This window comes from Schistocerca serialis, chromosome 1 (genome assembly GCF_023864345.2).
Source record: "Schistocerca serialis cubense isolate TAMUIC-IGC-003099 chromosome 1, iqSchSeri2.2, whole genome shotgun sequence".
NCBI lineage: Eukaryota > Metazoa > Arthropoda > Insecta > Orthoptera > Acrididae > Schistocerca > Schistocerca serialis.
Genome location: NC_064638.1, coordinates 888,189,284 through 888,216,791, shown reverse-complemented (window position 1 = coordinate 888,216,791; position 27,508 = coordinate 888,189,284). Strand labels below are relative to the sequence as shown.

General features: G+C 39.1%; 1 protein-coding gene across 1 annotated transcript in view; it reads right to left on the bottom strand.

Moving 5' to 3' along the window:
* Nucleotides 1–22,362, bottom strand: part of LOC126411268 (DNA replication licensing factor Mcm2) — a 50,420-nt gene extending 28,058 nt beyond the window's left edge. Inside the window, exons 1-4 of the mRNA XM_050081352.1 lie at nucleotides 22,245–22,362; nucleotides 21,337–21,473; nucleotides 14,287–14,346; nucleotides 13,994–14,157 (exon numbers count right to left, since the gene is read on the bottom strand). Coding sequence (XP_049937309.1) covers nucleotides 13,994–14,157; nucleotides 14,287–14,346; nucleotides 21,337–21,473; nucleotides 22,245–22,247 — 364 coding nt within the window. The 5' untranslated portion in view covers nucleotides 22,248–22,362. The remainder of the gene's footprint in view (nucleotides 1–13,993; nucleotides 14,158–14,286; nucleotides 14,347–21,336; nucleotides 21,474–22,244) is intronic.
* Nucleotides 22,363–27,508: the final 5,146 nt, after the last annotated feature.

Genomic DNA, 27,508 nt, shown 5'->3' with positions numbered 1-27,508 from the left:
GGGAGATAAAAGTTTTAGGCCGCACCTCCAAATCGAAACTAAGTTGGTCCATTATGATACGAGACACAATTGAGGTCGAACGAATGACGATACAGCTACAGTAGTTTGGTTCGAGTCGTAAGCTTAGCAGTTAAGCTTTACCAGGAAGCCATTGCTATGCGTCAGGCGCTCCGTCCGTATTTATACGGGTACCCTTCCTTTTTCACGTGCTTCGTCTGGTTTGAATTGATTGCTTATTTTTCTTTGATCTGATAAGTGCCGTTATGTGTTTACGTCACTCTAAGCTGAAAATGCATTACTGTACTGTGTCACGCATTGTTTGTCGCATTCTGATAATGGCTTGCTCTTGTGCGCCGTTACTTACACTGCTGCTTTCTTTGATAATGATCAACAAGAACCAAATAATAGACTGCATATGATGGAAGATGATCTGAACGAGAGTTTAGCGAACATTTTTCTCCGTTTGAAAATCTTTGCAGACGCCTCTTTAGTACATTATATTCTGCACAGAAATTAGAGTCATCTTAGATTTAAAAATCTAGTCAATTGCCGTGCTTCGTTTCTGACTGTATCACTATTAGGAGGAGGAGGAGGATATTAGTGTTTAACGTCCCGTCGACAACGAGGTCATTAGAGACGGAGCGCAAGCTCGGCTGATGGAAGGATGGGGAAGGAAATCGGCCGTTCCCTCTCAAAGGAACCATCCCGGCATTTGCCTGAAGCGATTTAGGGAAATCACGGAAAACCTAAATCAGGATGGCCGGAGACGGGATTGAACCGTCGTCCTTCCGAATGCGAGTCCAGTGTGCTAACCACTGCGCCACCTCGCTCGGTGTATCACTATTAGGCATAAGAATAATACGAATATAAACATGACATGATTTGTGCATTCTTCCGCGATTGCTGTGCTCTCGCTCTAGTTTCGTTGGTTATTAGGCAGACAGGATTTAAACAAGACAGCAGCAAACACGAAAGAATACATGGCAAAATGTTTATATTCGTATTATTCTTATGGTGAAGAGAATACTGCATGTGATTCACAATTCATAAAAGTTCCTAGTAGCAACCATCTCTTCTCACAGGTACGAAAAAATTCAGGACGTAAAGTTTCCCATATTGACAAACACTCCAAACAGTCTTGCCAGTCGGATTTTCGTAGTACATTGAAATGCTGCTAGAAGATGAACAATACGAAATTTCTATTTACTTCGTTGGATAATGTATGAAAGTGCAATGGTCGAAAATCGGAGCGGAGAAAAAAAGCTCGTTTTCCACCATTTTTTTTTTTTTAATTTATTTACTGACGAAGAGGTTTTGGCGCCAGTATTTATCTTTGTGTCTGCAAGACATGCCTGTTGTAGCGCTACATATATTCGATGGCAGAAGTTAGTTGTGGCGGCACCTACCAACATTTTTTAGAACTTCTGCTTACTTTGCACTCTGATTCTAAGCCGCAGGCGGTTTTTTGGATTACAAAAACCGGATAAAAAGTGCGGCTTAGACTCGAGTAAATACGGTATGTCATATATTTTTCAAATTATGTTCCAGAAGGTAAGATTTTGTTTATTAATGAAAAACATCCTAGAATGAATTAATGACACATAGATACAAAATAGAGAGCTTTTAAAGCTCAAAATAATTAATTACAAAATTTTGAAGATCTCCAATAACAAAATCCCAAGTATATTCCTGCACTGGACTTTGACTAAAATATCCAAAAACTTGAAGTCATTCTTTTTAGTTTCTGTGTAGCTATTAGGTCTAATCATGCATTTCACAATGGTTTGGAGGAACTTCCTGGAGCAAAGTGGATATATTTATCTTATACCACTTACAAGCACTTGTCATTCAACTGACAAACTGTCATCACTTTCAGTCTCTATATAGCCATCCTTTTCTGAAAGCATTGCCTAAACAATACAGGAGAGTCTGAAAGTGTGCATTTTGTTGTCAAGTATCCAAAGATGCACACAGTGAAGACAATATCTCGTAACAACTATCTCAACCAAAACATGACATCCAGGATTTGTAGCCTGGATGTCATTATTTATGATACACTATTGAAGCCACTCATGTATGTTATCCAAATCTAGTATCATATATTCTGTATTGGCTTAACATAAAACTATCAGTGCAGAAGCAGATATAAGAAGGTTTATGGTCTGTTCTTAAGCAGCCTGAGTATACTTTGGATTTTAAGTTTCTGCCAAAATAATACAAACAAAATAGCTCAGGGTATTATGTTAAGGGTTTAAAAGTCACTTTGGACTTTATACAACAACAGTGATAAAGTGTTGTCATTATTTATGATACACTATTGAAGCCACTCATGTATGTTATCCAAATCGTTGAATAATGAACACAATGTAAAAAAATAGATGTTCAGAAATATCAAATGGTGTTGGCATACAGAGAAATCGGCCAACTAAAAATTGACACTGAACTATACCAGTTATAGCTCATCAACAGCCCAGTGAAAACAAGTATCCTGTAAAAAGCACCCCCCCCCTCCCACGCACACACCACCACCACCACCACCAAATTCATAAATTCATCTATTATGAACCAGACTGTAGCACAAAATTGTGCAACAAATGTTCATGAGCACAAGTACTAATGAAAGGTCTGTTTAAAGTATAAATGAAAATAATAGGCTTACCATATTTTTTTGGGTCCAATACAGAGCATATTTTTCAAATTTCTTGAAGTCTTAAGAGTTTACTCAAACATTGTACTTTAATTCTTCAGGTATGTTTTTCCCTAGATAAGACTTTGTCAGAAATGGTTTGTTTGTTTTCATTAGACAACTGGGAAGTTCCTGATTAATTTCAACTTTTACCAGATGTTTACCACTACGGTAAGTCCACTCCTCTCTGCAGACCAAATGTTCCCCATAATTGATGGAATCCTTCAACTGGAGCTGATGTCTCAGATATATACACTGCATACTGAACCATTTTTGAGATACCGCAATATGAAAAATCGGTCTTTTGAAACACCTGAAAACTGCTCTCCACCTCTCATCAATAGTACCTGGTTCTTTTTCAGAACTTTAACCACAACCTATCCCTTTGTTCTAAATTACTTTGTTCAACAATGAACATTCATCAAATAGTTCATCAGTATTTATGGGATCTTCTATAATTTCATTAACAACATTTTCACTCTCTTCTAAGTCAGACTATGCAATTTCAGTTCATAAATTAATCTACTGAAATTTACAAACTTCATTAAAACTGGTCCTCCACAAATCTAATTATTGGATACTAGGGTTATAATAATTGCTTATGCTTGAGAAGAATTTCTCAGGGTGTATACACAAACAAGAAAAAAGTTTCCTGGATTTTTCCTGGTTAAAAATACACTTTTTCCTTGTTAAATGCAGCATACTTGCTCTCAGAACTGTAAAACTTAATCAATCCTTTGAATGGTTAAGGTTTTATATGCCAGCGTAGAACTTCTTGGTGCTTTAGAAAACAGAAATATACAAAAGATCTTTGATGCGCAACATCATGTGCACTGCATATTTTCATATTACGAAAGTACAAATTCGAATTCCACCAAACACAGCAGATTAGTTTCCAAAGCATTGAAATCGAGATTTGCGTTGCATTTTTGAAAGTCAATCACGGCTCACGTGACATGATCTCACCAGCCAATGACAGCAGATACTCAGAGTATACGACACGTGATGATGTCAGCCAGTAGCAATATCACTGTTAAGCAGTGCAAACACACAAATAGAAAAAGTTACTGGTTTAAATTAATACACATAGTGTAGCTACAAGAAAAACTAGCTTTCACATATAATATTGGTCTTTTTGTGTGTGTTACACTTTAAAATACGTAACACAAATGTGCCAATACAATTTTAAGGAACGACATAAATTTCCGGTCTTCTGGGCTTGAAATTCTTCTTAGTGGCTGGTCCTCAAAGAGTTAACTTTCAAATGAGAGTCAAACGATCTGTGGTTTATGAAAATCATCGCACATTCTCACAAATAATATAATTCATCTTGTGTAAAAGGGAATTTACTTTGAAAGTTAATGTTTTTCAAGTCACCGTTAGCAACATTTTCCCACAATGTATTAGAAATACGTTCGTTTCAGCTGTTGCTAGTGACCACCAGAAGACATGTGGACACGCGTTCTGCATGTGCGCAGCTATGACGTCATAGAAAACCATATAGTCATATGTATAAAGCATTAAAAGATCTTACATTACGTCATAAAGGAAATACGACATCAGATGATACTAAAAGAGTAATGGAATTTCATAAACCATACCGCAATGCACATTTTGGCTTAAAGTGTACACTCATATATCCAGATTCATAATGAAGTAGGCTGCAACCTGATACTAAGCTTTTCAGTGTGGTTTTTAGGTTGTTAACTTTCTTGGAGTACAGTAATGTATTATCTCATGTATGGTTCTTTATTAAGGCATACTGCCATATGTGCCAGGAAAACATTAACTTGAAATTCAGTGAACAGTTGAAAAAGAGTCAATAGTGTGGAATGAAACACTTGTTTTCAAGTAAATTGACTGCCTCAGTAGAAAAGATTAATAAAAGCCAAATTTCTTTAGCAAACCAAATAAAAACTTGATTTTTCTGAAAGGCAATTACTGCCTGACATACAAAAATATGGAAATAAAATAAGATCACAAAATTGAAACTAGTAACATATTTTAGCCTTCTGTAACTAGGTGGATGTATTTTAATTCACTTGATTGCTCCCAGCCACAGAAATCCATTTTGTTTTTATTTGACACGAAAGCTGTAAATGAAGAGGAAACAGCAAAATCACTATACGTAAACATGGGTCATGTAGAGAGTATCCCCTCCCACTACAACCCAGACTGCTCAGCGCATGCACAAATCTTGCAGCTTGGGCATGCCATAAAAATTTTTCCAGGCAGCATTTGGCTGTTTGATGCTACTGCCAATGCAACTAACAGCCACACTTCAGTGACGAGAAGCAGGAGAAGGTACTGCTCATACGCGACTCAATTGCGCATGCACAAGAGCCTGCTACCAACTGCTCATACATACATAATGAAAATAGTTGTGACGTCACACCAATTTAAAGCAAGTTTGTTATGATGTGTTACATAGACGTGCTAAAGCCTTTGACAAATTTTGTAGCTGGCAGAGCTTTATGTGCAGCATATTTTGTTGCTGTAAATGGCAGATTTCCCTTGCAACTTAAGTTTTATGTATTTATTTTCTCTCATCTGTTTTACTGCTGCAGTACTACTCTGCAGTAGTGGGAAACAGTAATATTCTTTGGTACAGTATCAGCTCTTACCAGTCAATATTATAAAACTTTAACTGAAAACTAAAACAATGAAAAATTCCTACGCTTTCCCCAGTTATCCCCCAGATGAAAAAATTCCAGGGTTTTTCCTGGAGTGTATATAGCCTGATTTCTGTTCCCGAGAATAATTACTTTCTTTTAGAATAAATAGTAATTCTTTGGCAGAAGGTGCTACAGGGTTGTGGTTTTTTCCCCTTAAAACCAATCAATTAATTCAGAATATGCCTGAAATGCTGCTGTTGGTGCAATACATTTAGCTTCCAGTTTCAGAACTACCTTATTAACTAATTGTAGACCACCGTACCCAAATTTATAGAATTTCAAAAATCAAATTATGATTTTGGTTATTTTTCACATGATTTTAGGCAATCAAAAATGGAAATAATTATATTGCAGGTAACAAACTACAGAACCTTGTGGTACTAAGCTAATACTTGTTTGTTATCAGTTACCACAAATTCGCAGTCCTCCAAATAACTTTTCTGAACTTGTTTTCATTCCCCTTTCCCTTCACACCATTAAAATTAGTGTTATTAGCAGCATAACAAACCAACTTTTCTTCAAGTGTGTTATTTTTCCACTGAGAAATTTCACCAGACACTTCATCGAAATTTAAAAGTTTAACTTAGATTCCTTTCTCTCCACTGACACATCTTACAACAATCGGAACAGATTTTACTTCAGTTCTGTTAGAGCTCAACACTGTTATTGTTATATAATTAATGCTTTCCAAAGAGTGTAAAACATTATCAAATACAAACAGCGAAATACTGTTAACAGTAATTGCCTGATATTTTGTTCTATCAGATGAAGATTTTGGGTCGTGTAACTTTTTAAACAATTCAGATGTGTCGGCTGACGTCATGAAAATGAGTTTGTGCCTAGCAGTGTAGTCTCAAAATACCACCTCTTTAGCAGCACATTCGTGAACACTGTTATTCCCACCTTTCACTTTAAAATTATCTCTTATGTGTGGTGAACCAGTAGCACTGATAGCACTCCAGTGTTTAGCTGTTCATAAGCTGACTTCGCCCTTTCCTTTCCGAGTAACAGAAAATTCTACTGTAAATAATGTGCTATATATCGGTCTCCCCCACCCCCAATGAACCATGGACCTTGCCGTTGGTGGGGAGGCTTGCGTGCCTCAACGACACAGATAGCCGAACCGTAGGTGCAACCACAACAGAGGGGTATCTGTTGAGAGGCCAGACAAACGTGTGGTTCCTGAAGAGGGGCAGCAGCCTCTTCAGTAGTTGCAGGGGCAACAGTCTGGATGATTGACTGATCTGGCCCTGTAACACTAACCAGAATGGCCTTGCTGTTGTAGTACTGCGAACAGCTGAAAGCATGGGGAAACTACAGTCATAAATTTTCCCGAGGGCATGCAGCTTTACTGTATGATTAAATGATGATGGCGTCCTCTTGGGTAAAATATTCCGGAGGTAAAATAGTCCCCCATTCTGATCTCCGGGCGGGGACTACTCAGGAGGATGTCGTTATCAAGAGAAAGAAAACTGGCGTTCTACGGATCGGAGTGTGGAATGTCAGATCCCTTAAAAGGGCAGGTTAGTTAGAAAATTTAAAAAGGGAAATGGATAGGTTAAATTTGGATATAGTGGGAATTAGTGAAGTTCGGTGGCAGGAGGAACAAGACTTTTGGCCAGGTGAATACAGGGTTATAAATACAAAATCAAATAAGGGTAATGCAGGAGTAGGTTTAATAATGAATAAAAAAATAGGAGTACGGGTAAGCTACTACAAACAGCATAGTGAACGCATTATTGTGGCCAAGATAGACACGAAGCCCACGCCTACTACAGTAGTACAGGTTTATATGACAACTACCTCTGCAGATGACGAAGAAATTGATGAAATGTATGATGAGATAAACGAAATTATTCAGGTAATGAAGGGAGACGAAAATTTAATAGTCATGGGTGACTGGAATTCGACAGTAGGAAAAGGAAGAGAAGGGAACGTAGTAGGTGAATATGGACTGCGGAGAAGAAATAAAAGAAGAAGCTGCCTGGTAGAATTTTGCATGTAGCATAACTTAATCATAGCTAACACTTGGTTCAAGAATCATGAAAGACGTCTGTATACATGGAAGAACCCTGGAGATACTAGAAGGTTTCAGATAGATTATATAATGGTAAGACAGATATTTAGGAACCAGATTTTAAATTGTAAGACATTTCCAGGGGCAGATGTGGACTCTGACCACAATCTACTGGTTATGAACTGAAGACTAAAACTGAAGAAACTGCAAAAAGGTGGGAATTTAAGGAGATGGGACCTATATAAACTGACTAAACCAGAGGTTGTACAGAGTTTCAGGGAGAGCATAAGGGAACTTCAGGGAGAGCCTAAGGGAACAACTGACAGGAATGGGGGAAAGAAATACAGTAGAACAAGAATGGGTAGATCTGAGGGGTGACGTAGTGAAGGCAGCAAAGGATCAAGTAGGTAAAAAGACGAGGGCTAGTAGAAATCCTTGGGTAACAGAAGAGATACTGAATTTAATTGATGAAAGGAGAAAATATAAAAACGCAATAAATGAACCAGGCAAAAAGGAATACAAACGTCTCAAAAATGAGATCGACAGGAAGTGCAAGATGGCTAAGCAGGGATGGCTAGAGGACAAATGTAAGGATGTAGAGGCTTATCTCACGAGGGGTAAGATAGATACTGCCTACAGGAAAATTAAAAAGACCTTTGGATAAAAGAGAACCACTTGCATGAATATCAAGAGCTCAGATGGAAACCCAGTTCTAAGCAAAGAAGGGAAAGCTGAAAGGTGGAAGGAGTATATAGAGGGTCTATACAGGGGCGATGTTCTTGAGGACAATATTATGGAAATGGAAGAGGATGTAGATGAAGATGAAATGGGAGGTACAATACTGCGTGAAGAGTTTGACAGAGCACTGAAAGACCTGAGTCCAAACAACGCCCTGGGAGTAGACAACATTCCATTGGAACTACTGACGGCCTTGGGAGAGCCAGTCCTGACAAAACTCTACCATCTGGTGAGAAAGATGTATGAGACAGGTGAAATACCCTCAGACTTTAAGAAGAATATAATAATTCCAATCCCAAAGAAAGCAGGTGTTGACAGATGTGAAAATTACCGAACTATCAGTTTAATAAGTCACAGCTGCAAAATACTAACGGGAATTCTATACAGACAAATGGAAAAACTGGTACAAGCCGACCTCGGGGAAGATCAGTTTGGATTCCGTAGAAATGTTGGAACACATGAGGCAATACTGCCCCATGACTTATCTTAGAAGAAAGATTAAGGAAAGGCAAACGTACGTTTCTAACATTCGTAGACTTAAGAAAGCTTTTGACAATGTTGACTGGAATACTCTCTTTCAAATTCTGAATGTGGCAGGGCTAAAATACAGGGAGCAAAAGGCTATTTACAATTTGTACAGAAAGCAGATTGCAGCTATAAGGGTCAAGGGACATGAAAGGGAAGCAGTGGTTGGGAAGGGAGTGAGACAAGGTTGTAGCCTCTCCCTGATGCTAATCAATCTGTATATTGAGCAAGCAGTAAAGGAAACAAAAGAAAAATTTGGAGTAGGAATTAAGGGGAGTTGGAATGCCGGAAAATGGAAAAAATTCACATTTTCAGTTTTTAACCTTATAACTTAATTTGAAATTTTCTGCTTAAAATGGTGCAAAATTTGTTAAGAAATTCCAATTGGAAGTATTTTTATTTAATTTTTCAAAATTACATGTGCGCCCAGCAAAGTTACCCATCTTGTGATTTGTACACATTTAAATCTTCGCATTTCCGAAAACATTACATATAGAAGGCTGTGGATTTCACTCTTCAGTTGTAGAATCTTTGATCCTTCCATAGGTACCATTGTTTTTACGACTAGCTGTGTTTATTGTTCAGTTTTTGATCTGTGAGTGTTTGTTTTGAGCCTCGAGTTTAGTTTGTCGCTCATTTGGAGTTTGTTATCTGTCTTGTTTTGACTTTCAGTGGTGAGTGCGTAGTTTCTACGATGCCTAGGAGTGCATCATTATTTAAAAAGCGAAAGTTTCGCGGTAATAGATTTACAAATAACGTTTGTTCAAGTGATTCTGCTTCAGCACCTGTTGATGCTGGTGAAAGTTCTGACGTTTGTACAGCTGAGATGTGTGAAGGAGACACGCCCACCAGTGCATCAAAAAAGAAGTTATCAAACTGTGCAAGTGAAATTACAGATGAAGCTTCTAATGAACAATATGTTTTAGTCGACTTTCCTGTTTTTACTGAGTTTATGAAGAAATGTTTGTGTTGTAATCTTTGTGGAGGTTCTTTTGATATGAACATAACAAAATCTATAGGACTTTCCTGCAAAATTGCTATAGTTTGTGCCAGTTGTGAAAATGAGACCTGTTTTTGGAGCTCTAAAACATGCAGTAGCAATTTGTTTGAGAGTAATATCAGGCTAATGTATGCAATGAGAGCAATTGGTAAAGGACATACTGCTGCTCAAACATTTTGTGCCATAATGAATCTTCCACCTCCACCTGCTAAAATTGACAATTACACTGAAGTGATAGGAGATGCTGTTCAGTCTGTAGCAGATTTATCAATGAAAGCTGCTGCCAGTGAAGCAAAATATATAAATGAAGGAAACCCAGATATCCCTGTTGCTTTTGATGGAACCTGGCAGAAAAGGGGTCACACATCCAAAAATGCTGTTGCTACTGTTACTAGTGTGGACAGCGGTAAAGTTTTGGACTATGAAGTGCTCACTAAACATTGTTACCATTGTGCATCTGGTAAGATAGAAGCAGCTCACATATGTAGCAAGAATTATGAAGGTACGAGTGGAGGCATGGAGGCTGCCGCTGCTGTGAAAATGTTTAGCAGATCAGAAAAAGAACGGGGAGTATTTTACACAAAATTCCTTGGAGATGGGGACTCCAAGGCATACAAAAGTGTTACAGAATCCATGCCATATGTCAATAAGACAATAACTAAACTAGAATGTGTCGGTCATGTTCAGAAACGAATGGGCACTCGTCTAAGGAAACTGAAACAGAATCTGAAGGACAAAATTTTGTCAGATGGTAAAACCATTAGAGGTCGCCTGTCAGATAAAATTATAAATGAATTACAACAATACTATGGTATGGCAATAAGAAATAATGCAAATAATTTGCAGGAAATGAGACAAGCTGTATGGGCCACATATTTACATCGATCATCAACTGATGATAATCCTCAACATTTTGCTTGTCCAGATGGTCCTCTGTCATGGTGCAATTATAGAAAATCTCAAGCTACTGGGGATCCTTATCACCATAAAAATTATATTCCATTGGCTGTTATGGAAGTAATTAAACCAATATATAGAGACTTGGGGCATCCTGATCTTCTGCGAAAATGTCTTCATGGTTGTACCCAGAATCAAAACGAGTCGTTCAACAACCTCATTTGGACTCGTGTACCTAAGAATGTATTTGTTGGGATAAAAACATTGAAATGGGGAGTCAGTGATGCTGTTATTTCATTCAATGATGGTCATATGGGTAGGCTAAAGGTCATGGCAAGGCTCGGCATTGCTCCTGGTATCAACACCATCAGAGGTCTTCAGCTTCTGGACAGCGTGCGAGTAAGGAAGGCTCAGTATGCAGCTGAATTTAATACAAAAAAAGCAAGGGCAGCAAGGAGAAGAAAGCTTCTAGGTGAAGAAGAAGAACTAGAAGATGACCCTGATTACTCTGCTGGACACTTTTGATAATAGAATAAAAGGTATTTGTGAATTTTCATAATAAATTACTTTAATCGCATTTTCTGGCATTTGACATTTTTAGTGTTACATGTACCTTTATCTCATAAACCACTCAACCAACAACATTCAAATTTTCAGAAATGCTGCAAAACAGTTCAAAGAGGCCACTGAACTAGAATCATGACAAGAACTGGCTTATTCTCTGAACTAGGGAAGTTTATGTTATACTTTTTCCAATAAAAAATGGCTTAATGGTAAAAAATTCATAAATACTATACCAACAAAAAGAAAACATTGGTTCTAGTTCAGTGGGCTCACAATATATGCTGAAAACCTCTGCCAGAATTTCAAAGTTCTGAAGATAATAGTTCCAAAGAAAAAGGTACACAAAGTTAGCAAATTTAACATTGGCGAGATAGGGCATTCCAACTCCCCTTAAAGCCCATGGAGAAGAAATAAAATCGTTGAGGTTCGCAGATGACATTGTAATTCTGTCAGAGACAGCAAAGGACTTCGAAGAGCAGTTGAACGGAATGGACAGTGTCTTGAAAGGAGGGTATAAGATGAACATCAACAAAAGCAGAACGAGGATAATGGAATGTAGTCGAATTAAGTTGGGTGATGCTGAGGGAATTAGATTAGGCAATGAGACACTTAAAAGTAGTAAAGGAGTTTTGCTATTTGGGGAGCAAAATAACTGATGATGGTCGAAGTAGAGAGGGTATAAAATGTAGACTGGCAATGACAAGGAAAGTGTTTCTGAAGAAGAGAAATTTGTTAACATCGAGTATTGATTTCAGTGTCAGGAAGTCGCTTCTGAAAGTATTTGTATGGAGTGTAGCCATGTGTGGAAGTGAAACATGGACGATAAATAGTTTAGACAAGAAGAGAATAAAAGCTATTGAAATGTGGTGCTACAGAAGAATGCTGAAAATTAGATTGGTAGATCACGTAACTAATGAGGAGGTATTGAATAGAATTGGGGAGAAGAGACGTTTGTGGCATAACTTGACTAGAAGAAGGGATCGGTTGGTAGGACATGTTCTGAGGCATCAAGGGATCACCAATGTAGTACTGGAGGGCAGCATGGAGGGTAAAAATCGTAGAGGGAGACCAAGAGATGAATACACTAAGCAGATTCAGAAGGATGTAGGCTGCAGCAGGTACTGGGAGATGAAGAAGCTTGCACAGGATAGGGTAGCATGGAGAGCTGTATCAAACCAGTCTCAGGACTGAAGACCACAACAACAACAACAACAACAACATATCTGTTCATTTTTACTATTATTACAAATTTTCAAAAATTTGTATTCCTGTTGCTGGCTAACCTCAAACACACACTTTACTTTCTTTTGCCTACTGCTAAACAAAACAATGAGAGAAAAAATGAATACATCTAAAATGATAAACTTGTCGAGAGTTACTTCACACATGAAAATGACACACACAATGCCCCTGTTGTGTTGCCAAATGACTAACTGAAAAGTTGTGGTGAAACAGACAGATATGTCAATGTGAGCATTTGCTGCAAGCTTGGCTGAGACAGGCATGGCAGTAAGACAATGATTAGAAATATTATGTCAAAAACACAGGTCTAAAATGAAAAGAAAAATCCATGTCAGTCATAAAATCCTCAAACCCATACTTTTTGCAGCCCTGGATAGCACTAGAAAATCATGACTGTCTGGGCTAATTCCAGATACATGGAAAGCCAACAAACTAACATCTCTGTTGTATATATGTTGCTTAACTGCTGACAAAAAGGTCACAGACTTTCACAATTAGTTTTTACGCTAACATCAATGCTGCATCGACAGGCACCAAAATATTTATTTCCAAAAATCCTGAATAATTTGTGAAACAATATCCTCACAAACTGATAATTCTAGCATTCCAACACACCTGAGATTTTCCAGTTGGTGACCTACATTATCTCATAATTGAAACCCATCATAATCTTTTCTTTCAATCACAAACAGGAAAATAACAAACAGGTTAAAAGTTACAATAGTTGTGCTTTGTACCACAACTATAAATTCATTGTTCTTGAACTTTATGGCAATTAATCCACAGTGTACATCTTAACATCTCATGGAATTATAATAAAATGGCAATATAATACACTTCCAACAACACATCTCTCACTACTATATACCCTTCGCATTCTGAGCAGTGTTTCCTACAGACTTATTTCTAATGTATCCTTTACCTTTAGTCCCTTAAACATGTGGCAGGCTGATTTATCATTAATTCAAATGTAAAATTTACAGGTTGGCTGAACTGACTGATAATGGATACCAGCTTTGGCACCCGTAAGATAATATGAAATGTCACATGAGCACAAACATAAGTAAAACACTGACTATTTATATGGTTCCTACATTTTCTGGAATTTAGGTTGGTGTGAAACAATAATGTGCAGCACAGCTCGACATATACATTAGGCTGAAAGGTGGAAGTTTGCATGTGACATCATGAGAATAAATATAATTGTTGTTCTAGCACATAGTGGATTTCAGTGGGTGATTTCTGTTCACACCTTTGATGACACAACTGTTGTAAGGTTCAAGTGGTACTATTAAGTTCAATGTTTCTGATGTAAAAAAAATCTATGGTAGGGTCTATTAGGGGTGACATATCTGAATCTGTATGAAACACAGTAAGGAATATCAGTTTTAGTCTCTACTCATGACAAGTTGTCAAAATATCTTCTACGTGAGAACTGGCCCAAAAGCTCTTTATTCCAAGTCAAGCATCACTGTAATATTGAAGGGAACGTCATGTAGGACTCAGGATTACATTAGATTATTAGTAGCATAGGCAGGTTAAGTAACAGGTAAGTGCAGAGTACGCTAAAGTAGAGATAACAAACAGAATAACACATTTGCGTGACAGGCCACTTGACAAACTTTCACAACAAAGAGGCACCGACATACCATAAATAAGATGAAAGTCATCTCGGCGAGCATCTGCTTCTCGTTCACGTCTTTTCATTGTAATTTCAGCCGCCAAACGATCTGCCATTGATATTGGATCGTAGTCAAAATCATCCAGGCCTTCATCTGCATATCGATCCAGCTTTGGTATTGCACGATAATCACTGCAAGCAAAACCATTTCAATGTCACTTGTCCCAAAACAAAGCTTCTACTTACACATGTTACATTAAGATCAGCAAAAGAGGTATTTTCTCAAAACTGAAGTATAATAAAAAAAGTCTAAAAACTTACTTCTCCATATTGTCTCCAAAGAGCTCCTCTCCATCACTTTCCTCATCACTTGCCCCTGACCTGAAAATCAATTAAATATAAAAGAGTAGACAAATATTCTATTCCCATCCCATGCAAATACATTTAACAAATAAATTTCATTGGATAATTATTAAATTACAGATGATTTTTAAATGGATGGATATTTCTATAAAGGGGATTTAAAAAAATAAAAACATCCACCCACACTCACACAAATGACATGGCTACAACAATAATCACATTATTTCTGAACTATTGGTTCCTACTGCTTGCATATTCACCCACCAACGCATTGTACTTCCATGTCTAGGATGAAAGGGAATTAAATGCCCCATTGACAATGAAATTATTGCAGAAAAGGTGGATGGTAGGTTTGTACAAGTATATGGAAAGAAATTGCTCACATTCTTTCAAAAGAACTGTTTGGCATGTGCCCCTTCAGAAATGCAGGCCCAGCGTCTTACCACTATGCCACCTCACTCAAAAGTATGTCGCGGAGACCGGCTTCAGTTGCATCTAATGAGAAAAAGTGATAAATTCAAAACGAAAACACTTTGTTAGTATAAAACACCACAAATATTCCCAGTCTCACAGCATCCCACTAGGGCAATATAATGGTTTTATTAAAACCAAGACATTCATAAAAGTTCTCATCATTATCAGAACAGAGAACACAGTGGCTTGTACATTATGTACCAATGAGACAAAAACAAAGATCATGACACTTGTCATTGTGAGGGCGTTACATACTGATGAAGGCAATGTTACTGCGTGATTGACTGAGTGAAACTATGATACAATCAGTTAGCTGGTTTGGTCAATCAAATATTTTTTCCTCTTTACTTCCAACCAATGTCTTTCCAATCTCCTCGTAAGCATTCTTCTCAAGAATTGCATCACTGGCTGCATTCGGCCACCACTGTCCACACAGGGCTGGTTGGCTTCTGCATTTTTTACGTCATCACTGTGGCTTCTCATATGTCATAGTAGCCTGCACAATACTTCTCACCCTGCTCCTGGAGGAAAAAAGTTTGCCTGAGACTACCTTCTCTGTTACGAACATGCAATTTAAGTGTAGAATATCTCACCTGTTTCAGAACTGTAAGGATCATTTGTGAAATAACATGCAGTAAATTCTCTTGGACATATATTCTAAGAACTTTTTTTGAAAAACCAACTGCATTACTATGATCATGCAATGCAGGCTTTCATGCCAATGTTTGCAATATTGATAAGAATAGATTTATGGACATAAGGACATGATCCAAGGCATAATTATCTACCTATGATTTCAGTATTAATGCCTCTGATGAAATCTCCAGGGGTGGAAGACAAACATTAGGCAGAGAATTATGCTTTATACCCATGAATCAAATGCCAGCAATATGTTAAGATGCTTGTGGTGGCATTGACGGCCGGGAGTCTACACTTGTGGAAGTTCAGCCACCGAGTTGCAAGTCTCTTCTGTTGACACAACATTAGGCGACTTGCATGCCAATGATGATGAAATGACAATGAGAACAACCCAATACACAGTCCCCAAGTGGAGAAAATCTCCAGTCCAGCCTGTAATTGACTGCATGGCAGTCAGATGTGCTAATCACTTGGCTAAGGGGATGGACAATATGCTTGCAGAAGACAATTTGTACCAGTGAACAGTTACGGTTCATTCTTAAAATATAATGAAATAGGCCTACATCTTGCTATGTACAATTTGCAATACTCTGTTAGGATTATGTGAATAGTTGTATGAAGCTTGCTAATCAACCAAGGTTGCTGTTTGGTCCAACTTTGCAGAAGAACCATCATATCTACTGCTTTACAACATATCGCTTGTCATTTTGTTTGGATTACTTGTAAGTAATCAACACACAATCTCAAAACAATCGAAATTCCAGGTAGGAATATCATCGGTGTAGGAAAAGACAAATTGTTGCTTATTGTAAAGAAGAAATGCCAAGTTGCAGACAGGTACATATTTAATTGTGCCTGCCTGCAACTTGATGTATCTTCTTTACAGTAAGTAGCAATTTGTCTTTTCCTACGTTATCAATATGTAGTTTTATTGTTGAAGGAGCAACAATGTAACATGCAAGAGACCCATGCCAGCTTGATTTTCATAGTTTGGCAAGGAACAGCAGCACTTATTTCTATTTGGCTGCTCAAAATTACTTTAGGACTGAAAGCTGTGAAAAGATTAGTGGGGGGGGGGGGGGGGGGGGATGTGGGGGGGCGGGGGTGAGGTGTGTGAGGAAGGCACAGAGCACATTCAACCATTCTTAGGAAACCTGCAGTCCAAGCAACCACCCATCATTTCCCACCATGACACTTCCTGTTTGTACTATGCTGTAGTTTCAGGCAATTTGTTGTCGAGTGTTATCTCTCAGTGCAAAATGAAATTTTGCTTTTCAGTTCTTATAGTTGCAGGGTTCACACTTTATCTCACGAGCCTCAGCCTCTAATTCCTTCACAGCTTTTAGTCCTCCCTCAACAACAAAGAAACTACATATTACTATTGTCTGTAGTGTAATGCTGAATGACACCAGAAAGAAAGTTCATCAAATTTTATTCAGTGGAAATGATGGTCCTAGTTCTCTTAGCCAAGGGACTCCCCTGTACAATCAGTCTACGAAAACCGTTTGCTTGTTATGTAGCTACACCAACAACAACAGTTCTTGATAACACTCCCAACTATTCTCTTGTTGACAAGACACCCAACCATTCTCTTGCTGATGAGACACATACCGTGGAAAGCAAAAGAAGATGATTGACTTCAGAGTCAAGACACAAAGTGAATAAGAAATTTAAAAAATAGTGCTTATGGATCTGATACTTATCCATATGCCACAGTCCTCATACACAAAATCCACAAGGTGGCAAAAACCATACATGCATATTGCTATAGAAACCTCAAACCAATACAATTGTATGGGCTCAAAACCATGTATTTTCACAAATGAACTATCTCAACATCTGCATTATAATCGTTGTAATACTGAAGTAGTGTATTTTATTGTTAAAACTCTTCTTTCTTGAAAACTGCTAAGTTTCCTCACCTCGATTAACATGCAATTTCCTTATTATTTTGTTACAAAAAAATTGAAATAACGCATAGCTACACTGAAGAGCCAAAGAAAATGGTACATCTGCCTAATATTGTGTAGGGCCTCCGCAATCACACAGCAACATGATGTGGCACAGACTCGACCAAAGTCTGAAACAGTGCTGGAGGGAACTGACACCATAAATCCTGTCACCCTGTCCATAAATCCATAAAAGTATGTGGGGATGGAGAACTCTTTTGAAAAGCATGTTGCAAGGCATCCCAAATACACTCAATAATGTTAATGTCTGGGCAGTTTGGTGGCCAGCAGAAGTGTTTAAACTCAGAAGAGTGTTCCCGAAGCCACTCCGTAGCAATTCTAGAGTGAGGGGTGTCACACTATTCTTCCGGAATTGCCCAAGTCCGTCAGAATGCACAATGGACATGACTGAATGCAGGTATTAGACAGGATGCTTATGTATGTGTCACCTGCCAGGGTCATATCTAGATGAATCAGCGGTCTCATATCACTCCAACTGCACACACCCAACACCATTTCAGAGCCTCCACCATCTTGAACAGTCCCCTGCTGACATGCAGAGTCCATCAATTCGTGAGGTTGTACCCATACCCGTACACGTCCATGTCCATCTGCTCGATACAATTTGAAACGAGACTTGGATGAGTTTCCAGCCACCAACAGTCCAATGTCTAAGTTGATGGGCCCAGGGGAGGCGTAAAGCTTGTGTCAAGCAGTCATCAAAGGTACACAAGTGGGCCTTTGGCTCCGAAAGCTCATATCGATGATGTTTGTTGAATGGCTCGCATGCTGACACTAGTTGATGGCCCAGAATTGGAATCTGCAGTAATTTGCAGAAGGGTTGCACTTGTTACGCTGAATGATTCTCTTTAGTCGTCACTGGTCCCGCCTTTGCAGGATATTTTTCTGGCCACAGCGATGTCAAACATTTGATGTTTTACCGGATTCCTGACATTCACAGCACACTTGTGAAATGGTAGTGTGGGGAAACTCCACTTCATCGTTACCTCGGAGATGCTGTGTCCCATCACTCACGCACCAAATATAACACCACACTGAAACTCACTTAAATTTTGATAACCTGCCGTTGTAGCAGCAGTAACCAATCTAACAACTGCACCATACACTTGTTGTCTTGTATAGGTGTTACCAACCGCAGCACCGTATTCTGCCTGATACATAACTCTGTATTTGAATATGCATGCCTATATCAGTTCCTATAGCACTGCAGTCTATAAGGCTAGTTCTCTGCTTCCCTCAATTAGGCTACACCAAACAGGCAATTGATGACATTTAGAAGTGTGAGCGCAGCATCATGCATCACATTTAACTGAAATTGCCTGCTGTTAGAGATCTCCAACACTGTACCATTTTGAAGTAGGTGAAAGTATGACATATTCTTAAGATTTTGTTTGTATACTGTGTTCACAAGAACATTAATTAATAAGGTTTCACCATCAATCAAAAATCTTAATCTTTCAATTGCTGACAACACAATTTGAAGCTACAACTCCATTTTCGAGGACTTTATGGCTGTACAGGGTGTTACACCTGCTTCAGTCTTTTCCTAATAGTAACAGAAAGACAGAAGTGTTAGATTTATTGATATGAACTACACCTCAAGTGGGATTAATGAGGAAAAAAGCGAGAAAATCCAGTAATATTTTACCAAAACTTGCATTTGTCCACATAATTTTCATCTTTTGCATTGATGAGCGACTTCGACATCTGCATTCACATTTTGAAACTATTTAACATGTTATGAAAGTATTACATGAGTACTGGATTTACAATTATGTAGGTGGGGATAACAGTAAGTCCGATCTAGCATTCTCTCATCAATCCCACCTGATTTGTATTTTATCTCGCAAAATCTAACAAATGAGTCGTTCTATTACCGTTAGGTGAAAATCTGATATAACACCAAATACGGCCAGACAGACCTTGCAAATGGAGCTGTAGCTCCAAAACATGGCAATTAAAATACACAATTTTATCACTGATGATGTAATATTATTCATTAATAATCCCTAAGCTATAACACCACCAGTTGTAGGTTACTGCTATGATTGGCTTTGTTTGGTATATATCAAGTGAACTTTGCAAGGGAAATACGGAAGCGTCCGATCCCGCCCGTCTGCTTTGACCCATGACGTCACAAATATGGCGGAAACGACCATAAACCACGATTTCAATATGGCTCGTATAAAGTCGGTACGTACACATTATGAGGACGAAAATACGTCGAAAAACAAACACACACACTTTCCACAAAAAGCCTAATGACACTAACGGGACAAGCGCGGGAAATGGGGTGGTTTTGGGTGGGGGCAAAGTAAATATAAACAAATTTAGACACCCGCCCCCATACAAAACGACGAAAAAAAAACGACATCACAAAACTCCTGAAATACCAGTAAACACAATATCATCTGGAATCGGACACTTCCCTTGACCTACATAGCTCAACAGCAGCTCCTGATCCCATAAATTAGGATCAAACACTTTCCTTAGCCTATATAGCTCAAAAACATCTCCCGATACCAATATCAACATACACAGCCCCACATTCGGATCGAATACTTCCGTTGACCTGCGCACTGTTAATTTTATCCGTCATATCCATCCCTGAACAAAAACAACAACCGATTAATTTTACTATAATTACCACACAATGTACAGCAAACAACACTAAATTAACCTTCACACAAAATCGTTAACTCACTGAAACGAATTCCACTGCAAACACAGCCGACACTCTAACAATTCTGGCTAATGAGCAAAAGCAAACTGAGCCCATTACACCACACAAACGAAAACCCTGAACATACCACCAGAGAGCACAACAAACCACAACATAATGACATCTACAAACACGCCACACCCACAAACCAAACTCCGCGCTGTCATGATGTCACACACGACAACACCCTTACGTCATGGGTCAAAGCTGATGCGCGGGATCGGACGCTTCTGTCGACCCCTTTGCAAGACTTTTTTCTTTTGTTAGTTTTTATGGAGGGAAGGGGGTTTTGGTATCGCTGCCTTTGGTTGAGCTGTTTAGATCAAATCAATCAATTCCAATTGTGTGTGTTTTTTGTATACATATCTTTCATTTTATTCACAAGGATTTCATGTGAGTTATTTTTCAGTTTAGTGTGTACCATACGGCAGTCATCTTACTGTTGTGCATTTAGCGTGCCCCCGCCATACCCTCTACTTCATGTGGTTATCCCATAAAATTTCATTTTATTGCTGGACTGAAATATTTGGAGTCATATACAACTTCGTTTGCAGGTGCTTTTAAGGATGTTAAGGTCACAATATTCTATATGGTGGAAATAGGTATGTCCGACATTTTGATGACGTCACGTGACAAAGCATACAGTTGAAATTGGACATTTCCATATTGCCCTGATTTGTGTACAGCCAAAACAAATTTCGCTATCAAGTAAAACAGTTCATACCATCAATGCAAGTAGACAAAACACTCATCTCCCTCCACTGATGAGCAACGGCGCAGGAGGGCATAAATTCTCACTACATCTGAACCATATCCCACGATCCCCCACAAAGTATCAGTTAATGACATTAGATAAACACTTGTGGAATATGAAGACTTTCAGTGGCATGCTCACTAACTTCTTGGGGTGTACGAAAAACAGTGACGCAACGGTACTGAATCTACATGGTTCTTTGCTCAAGATAATATTTGCTATTTCCTCGAAGAAGTCTCCAACAGTGGTTCATTTTTATCTTCTTCTAGCTACCATTTATCTGTAGTTAATCAGTCAGCAATCAAGTTAAAAACGCTCACGGCAAAGTTGAGTGACATGACAGAATTTAGTTAATGCACAGAGGGGTACACTGGATTCAGTCAAGTGAGTGTGGTTAGGAACTTCTGGCATCAAATAATTTATTTTACATGGCATCATGTGGATCTTACCCTCGACTTGCATCATGCGGGGTAAAGGGAGACTGGATATCGTCGTCTCGAGAAGGGCGCATCCGAAATGGGCCTTCAAAGTCTGAGCCATCTTCTGAGCCACCAGGTGATGGTGGAACAACAGATGGTGGATTACTCTGGGGAAAGAAACACAATAGTTTATGAACAACCCATATTTACATACAAATTAAGTGACTCAACTACTAACTACAACTAGATGCCTTTACATATTAGATAAAGGTAATAGTAAGAACAGGTCACAATAAATGATTCTTGCAACTTCTCTGCCGCAATTACACACAGAAATTTCCACTCCACAACGAATTCGCATGTAATGCGCTTAAATTTACTACTCAAAGAACATGTGAGCTTCCAGAGTGGTCTGGAAAAACTCATATATAGGGTACCGTGGAACAAATGCTCTTCCAATGCAATTCATCACCAATGTTTGCTCCTCACTTGTCCTCAATGAGGTATTTGGCTGGCAATTAACTGACAAACTGAAAATGTAATTTCATTTAACATCGCGTAGCAACTGCGTAACTCTACCACTAATCCGGTTTCCCATCAGATGGCACTTACAAGTTATTGACTTAAACCTCTATTACTTCAAACAAAATTTCTACATCACGAGTCATTTTAAAAACTATACAACTGATACATAACGATCAATGAATTTAATACTAACGAATGGTGTTTCTGACGAATCACAGGTTAAAAATCTACTAACAACTAATACGTCGGCAGTAATATCAGTATCGATACGCAATAAATCCAATGCGAAACTTCTGCTATTTCCACGAGTGTTCACTTTTGTCGTCACGCGGAGAAATTAATTTTTATCACAGCACGTATGTAACAGATAAAATGTAATAAATAACTGCATCGTTCAGGATGTGGCGTCTTACCATGGCAAAACAAAAACAATAATTCCCACTATTTGGTCAAAATAAACTACACCACACACAGCAATATCACAAACAATGACCAATTTACGCGGGAAAAGTTACCGCCTCCAAAGATTATAAATGACACAGTAGTCTTTCATTTAGCAAAGATAAACTCTACAACTTCACCATTAAGAATCGATTCACACTCGACGGAACAGAACGGAGCGGAACAGAATGTCAAAACGTTCCACAGTACATCCCAAAGGGCCACATTCACACAGCCTGTCAAAGGATCGAAACGAGGCAGGAAGGTACAGCACGTCAACGTCAAAGTTTCTCAGTATGAAAAATATGACGCTGAAATTGCTAAGGGAAATTGCATCGTCGCCGCTAACATCGTAAGTTGACGTATTTACTTTTCGCTTACTTGTTTTACAGAAGTGTATTTGGTACTTTTCCGTCATCTTAGTCTTTATGTATTTTTTTATTATTACTTCGTTTTGTTTCCGAGAAACATTGAACTTGTTTTATGACGACCTTGACTTTTTCACATCGCGAGCCCTTACACACGAGAGGCCTGATACATGCAAAAGGAAGACCGTAGGTTTATACAATTAGTCAAAAGAGCTGACAATTAAATTGTATACAAATAAGAACATAAATTAATGAAGCAATTTGACATCCAAAAAGTCAGCTCTACTGGAGCAGAAAAATACTGTTGCTTCTGACGTTATTTACTATTTAGTGTAAAACCACCATGGATGAGGTAAACGGCATGTTTATATTCCCTCACAAGTGTTATTCGACTTGATTGTGTTTATATATGTTCGTTAGTATACAAACATCGCTGTTCTGAACTGTTCGTTTTGTTCTCAACAGTTACAAAAAGTTGATCAAGGAAATCCGTTATGAGGTTTTTATGGCCGTTAATAAAATTTATCATTGCTAGTTTCATACTTGTGATACTGTATTCTGACTTTTTTTTATCTCACCGGTGGTGTCTGATAACCTTACTTTCACTTTTCGGTACTGGGCTAATTGAATTGACGTCCAGTTGCTGTCCCACCTAGTGCGAACATACCACAATATGATGACGATGCCGCCTGACTTTCCGTTCCGTTTCGTTCTGTTCTGTTCCGTTGTCATCTATTGTGAAATGGCATTTAATGGCGATATTTGCACACGCCGTCGACGGAACGCAATGGGACGTTAAAGTCAAGGTTTTTCGGGAAAAAAGATTTGACATCAGCGATGGTGTGGGGTTTGATCTTGAACTATGCTCTCCAAACCACTGTGAAGTCCATGTAATAGGGTACACCCCACTGTACCAGTTATTATGGCGTTTCATCGTTCCATTCACGTATGGAGTGTGAGAAGAATATTTGCTTAAAAGTCTCCTTGTGTGCTGTAATTAGTCTTACCTTGTCTTCACAATCCCCATGGGAGCGATATGTAGGGGGATGTGGTTTTCCCCTAGATTCTAGAAATTTTCTAAGACGTCTTGTCAAGAAATTCTCAGTCCTGTCGCAAATCTCTCTTGATACCCAACATGACAGTATGTTTGATGATAAACATATGTGTGATTTTGAGGTAAATACTGTTGGCAGTCAAGAAACTCTGACTTGATCCATGGCTTTCAGGATGTCATGTGAGAAAACCACTAGTTTGGTTTCACATGACTGATGGCTTGGAGGACTTTTTGTATTCGAGATACACTCCTGGAAATTGAAATAAGAACACCGTGAATTCATTGTCCCAGGAAGGGGAAACTTTATTGACACATTCCTGGGGTCAGATACATCACATGATCACACTGACAGAACCATAGGCACATAGACACAGGCAACAGAGCATGCACAATGTCGGCACTAGTACAGTGTATATCCACCTTTCGCAGCAATGCAGGCTGCTATTCTCCCATGGAGACGATCGTAGAGATGCTGGATGTAGTCCTGTGGAACGGCTTGCCATGCCATTTCCACCTGCCGCCTCAGTTGGACCAGTGTTTGTGCTGGACGTGCAGACCGCGTGAGACGACGCTTCATCCAGTCCCAAACATGCTGAATGGGGGACAGATCCGGAGATCTTGCTGGCCAGGGTAGTTGACTTACACCTTCTAGAGCACGTTGGGTGGCACGCGATACATGCGGACGTGCATTGTCCTGTTGGAACAGCAAGTTCCCTTGCCGGTCTAGGAATGGTAGAACGATGGGTTCGATGACGGTTTGGATGTACCATGCACTATTCAGTGTCCCCTCGACAATCACCAGTGGTGTACGGCCAGTGTAGGAGATCGCTCCCCACACCATGATGCCGGGTGTTGGCCCTGTGTGCCTCGGTCGTATGCAGTCCTGATTGTGGCGCTCACCTGCACGGCGCCAAACACGCATACGACCATCATTGGCACCAAGGCAGAAGCGACTCTCATCGCTGAAGACGACACGTCTCCATTCGTCCCTCCATTCACGCCTGTCGCGACACCACTGGAGGCGGGCTGCACGATGTTGGGGCGTGAGCGGAAGACGGCCTAACGGTGTGCGGGACCGTAGCCCAGCTTCATGGAGACGGTTGCGAATGGTCCTCGCCGATACCTCAGGAGCAACAGTGTCCCTAATTTGCTGGGAAGTGGCGGTGTGGTCCCCTACGGCATTGCGTAGGATCCTACGGTCTTGGCGTGCATCCGTGCGTCGCTGAGGTCCGGTCCCAGGTCGACGGGCACGTGCACCTTCCGCCGACCACTGGCGACAACATCGATGTACTGTGGAGACCTCACGCCCCACGTGTTGAGCAATTCGGCGGTACGTCCACCCGGCCTCCCGCATGCCCACTATACGCCCTCGCTCAAAGTCCGTCAACTGCACATACGGTTCACGTCCACGCTGGCGCGGCATGCTACCAGTGTTAAAGACTGCGATGGACCTCCGTATGCCACGGCAAACTGGCTGACACTGACGGCAGCGGTGCACAAATGCTGCGCAGCTAGCGCCATTCGACGGCCAACACCGCGGTTCCTGGTGTTTCCGCTGTGCCGTGCGTGTGATCATTGCTTGTACAGCCCTCTCGCAGTGTCCGGAGCAAGTATGGTGGGTCTGACACACCGGTGTCAATGTGTTCTTTTTTCCATTTCCAGGAGTGTATCTCATTAAGGCCAATTCACACTGGTCATTATGCCACATCTCATCATGTCAATTCGGTTACCCCAGTAGTGAATGACGAAAGTGAGGTTATTTGTTTTATTTACGTATTACAAATTTCGTGACACCATACTGTGATGAATTGCAAGAATGTGGAATGAGTCAGGTATACATCAATAAAGTGATACAATAAAGAAATGTACAATTACAAAAATGTAGCAAATTTCTGAGCAAACTTAAAAGTTGGAGTAAAATCAATAACATACAGTTCAAGTAAACATGATATAAGTTATTGGGAATGGCTTACGGTACTGAAAAAAGAATATTTACACATGGATCATCTTAGACATGGAAGTTGAAGAATGATTGACACGTTATAAAAATAAAATCTCAAAACATAAATATGATCGACAAAACAAACTTAGAAAAACAATTATCAATTAATCTGTGTGAACTTATCAGGAGAGTGTAATGATTTATCCACAAGGTAATTTCTTTATTTAGATTTGAATGTAGATAGATCTTTAGTTTGGGCTCTTGATATCTGAGGGAAGAGAACTGAAAATGTTTGTCGCAGAATAGCGAACACCTCTCTGTAGAAGACATAGCCGTTTAAGATCCATATAAAAATCATTTTTTGACCTTTCGTTGTGATCATGGTATGCACTGTAAGAGTAAAAAGAGAATAGTTATTCAAGGCAAAAATCATCGAATAAAATGTGTGCTGATTAATAATTGAGGCTTACAGAATAGGTTTCTGCAAGAATATCTCAGATGAACGCCAGGCATGATTCTAACTGGTCTCTATTGTGCTGTAAAATTTTTTTTGATTAAAGTTGGATTACCTCCAAAAACTATGCCATATGACATGATAGGGTGAAAAGTAGCCAAAATAAGCAACTTTGATAGAATTTACATCACCAGCAGGGTAATTACGCACCGGGCATCAGTCTTTTCTTTAGGTCTAGAATATGCACAGACCAATTTAACTTGTCATCAGTTAGAATGCCCAGGTTTTTAGAAGATTCGCAAGTAATATATTTTGGTTATCACAATTGAAGTGGATTACTGCATTTGTTTGTTGAAATGCAAGAAATCGAACATTTGAATTTTTTCGATACTTAATATTAATCCATTATATTCAAACCAGGGTAATATGTCTACAAGCAAAGTATTACATTTATTTTTTAGTTTATTAAATGTTCGCATTTCAATATTTCATCAGCAAGAATAGTACATTTGCTCTCAGTGTTCATACAAACTGGGAGATCGTTGATGAATATAAGCAACAGTAAAGGCCCCAAAATGGACCCTTGTGGCATTCTCACTTTAATGTGCTCCATTCAGCCATCAGTGCCATTAAGCATTGCCTTCTGCTTTCCATTGTGTATATATATGATTCAATCCATCCAGTAGTGCGACCTGCTTTCCTTTGTGTAAATATGATTCAATCCACCCATTACTGCTCCAATTCAGATAAAAAGACGGGTTTTCTTAAGAGACTGTAGTGATCTACACAGTCAAAGACCTCTGACAAGTCATAGAAAATTCTAGTAGGTGGCATTTTGTTATTTACTGACTCAAGGACTGAAGAACTTCATTTGTGAAATTCCTCCTCTCTTGATCTTATTTTTTATCTTTTTTAACCAATATGCTTTTGGTTGAGGAAACTTTGAATTGTGAGGTGGTCTACAGTTCTTTTAGACATCAGTTTCTCTGACATTTTCGAGAAACAACATAGCTAAGGTACTGGCCAGTAGTAGGATAAATTACACTGTCTCCTTTCTTAAAAAGCGCTTTCACAATAACAAATGTCAATCTCTATGGGACAGCATGTCGCTGCAAAGATTCATTGAAAATGTGATATATGACTTATATAATACTACAGTGCTTTATAACTTATTGAAATGTTGTCAATATGTGCGGTATTTTCGTTTTTAAGGCCTTGATTATATTCTTAACTTCTCAACAGTGACTGGAACTATAGAAACTGGATCATGCATGTTGTGGGCAGCCCATTGTAATAAATTCATGGCTGTGTTTAACAAGCCCTTACAACCTATATGTTCGACTGCAGTTGCAAAGTGACTGTTAAATATGTTAGACTTTGTTACAGAAGTTGTACTGCCATCTTATCATCACAGCTTA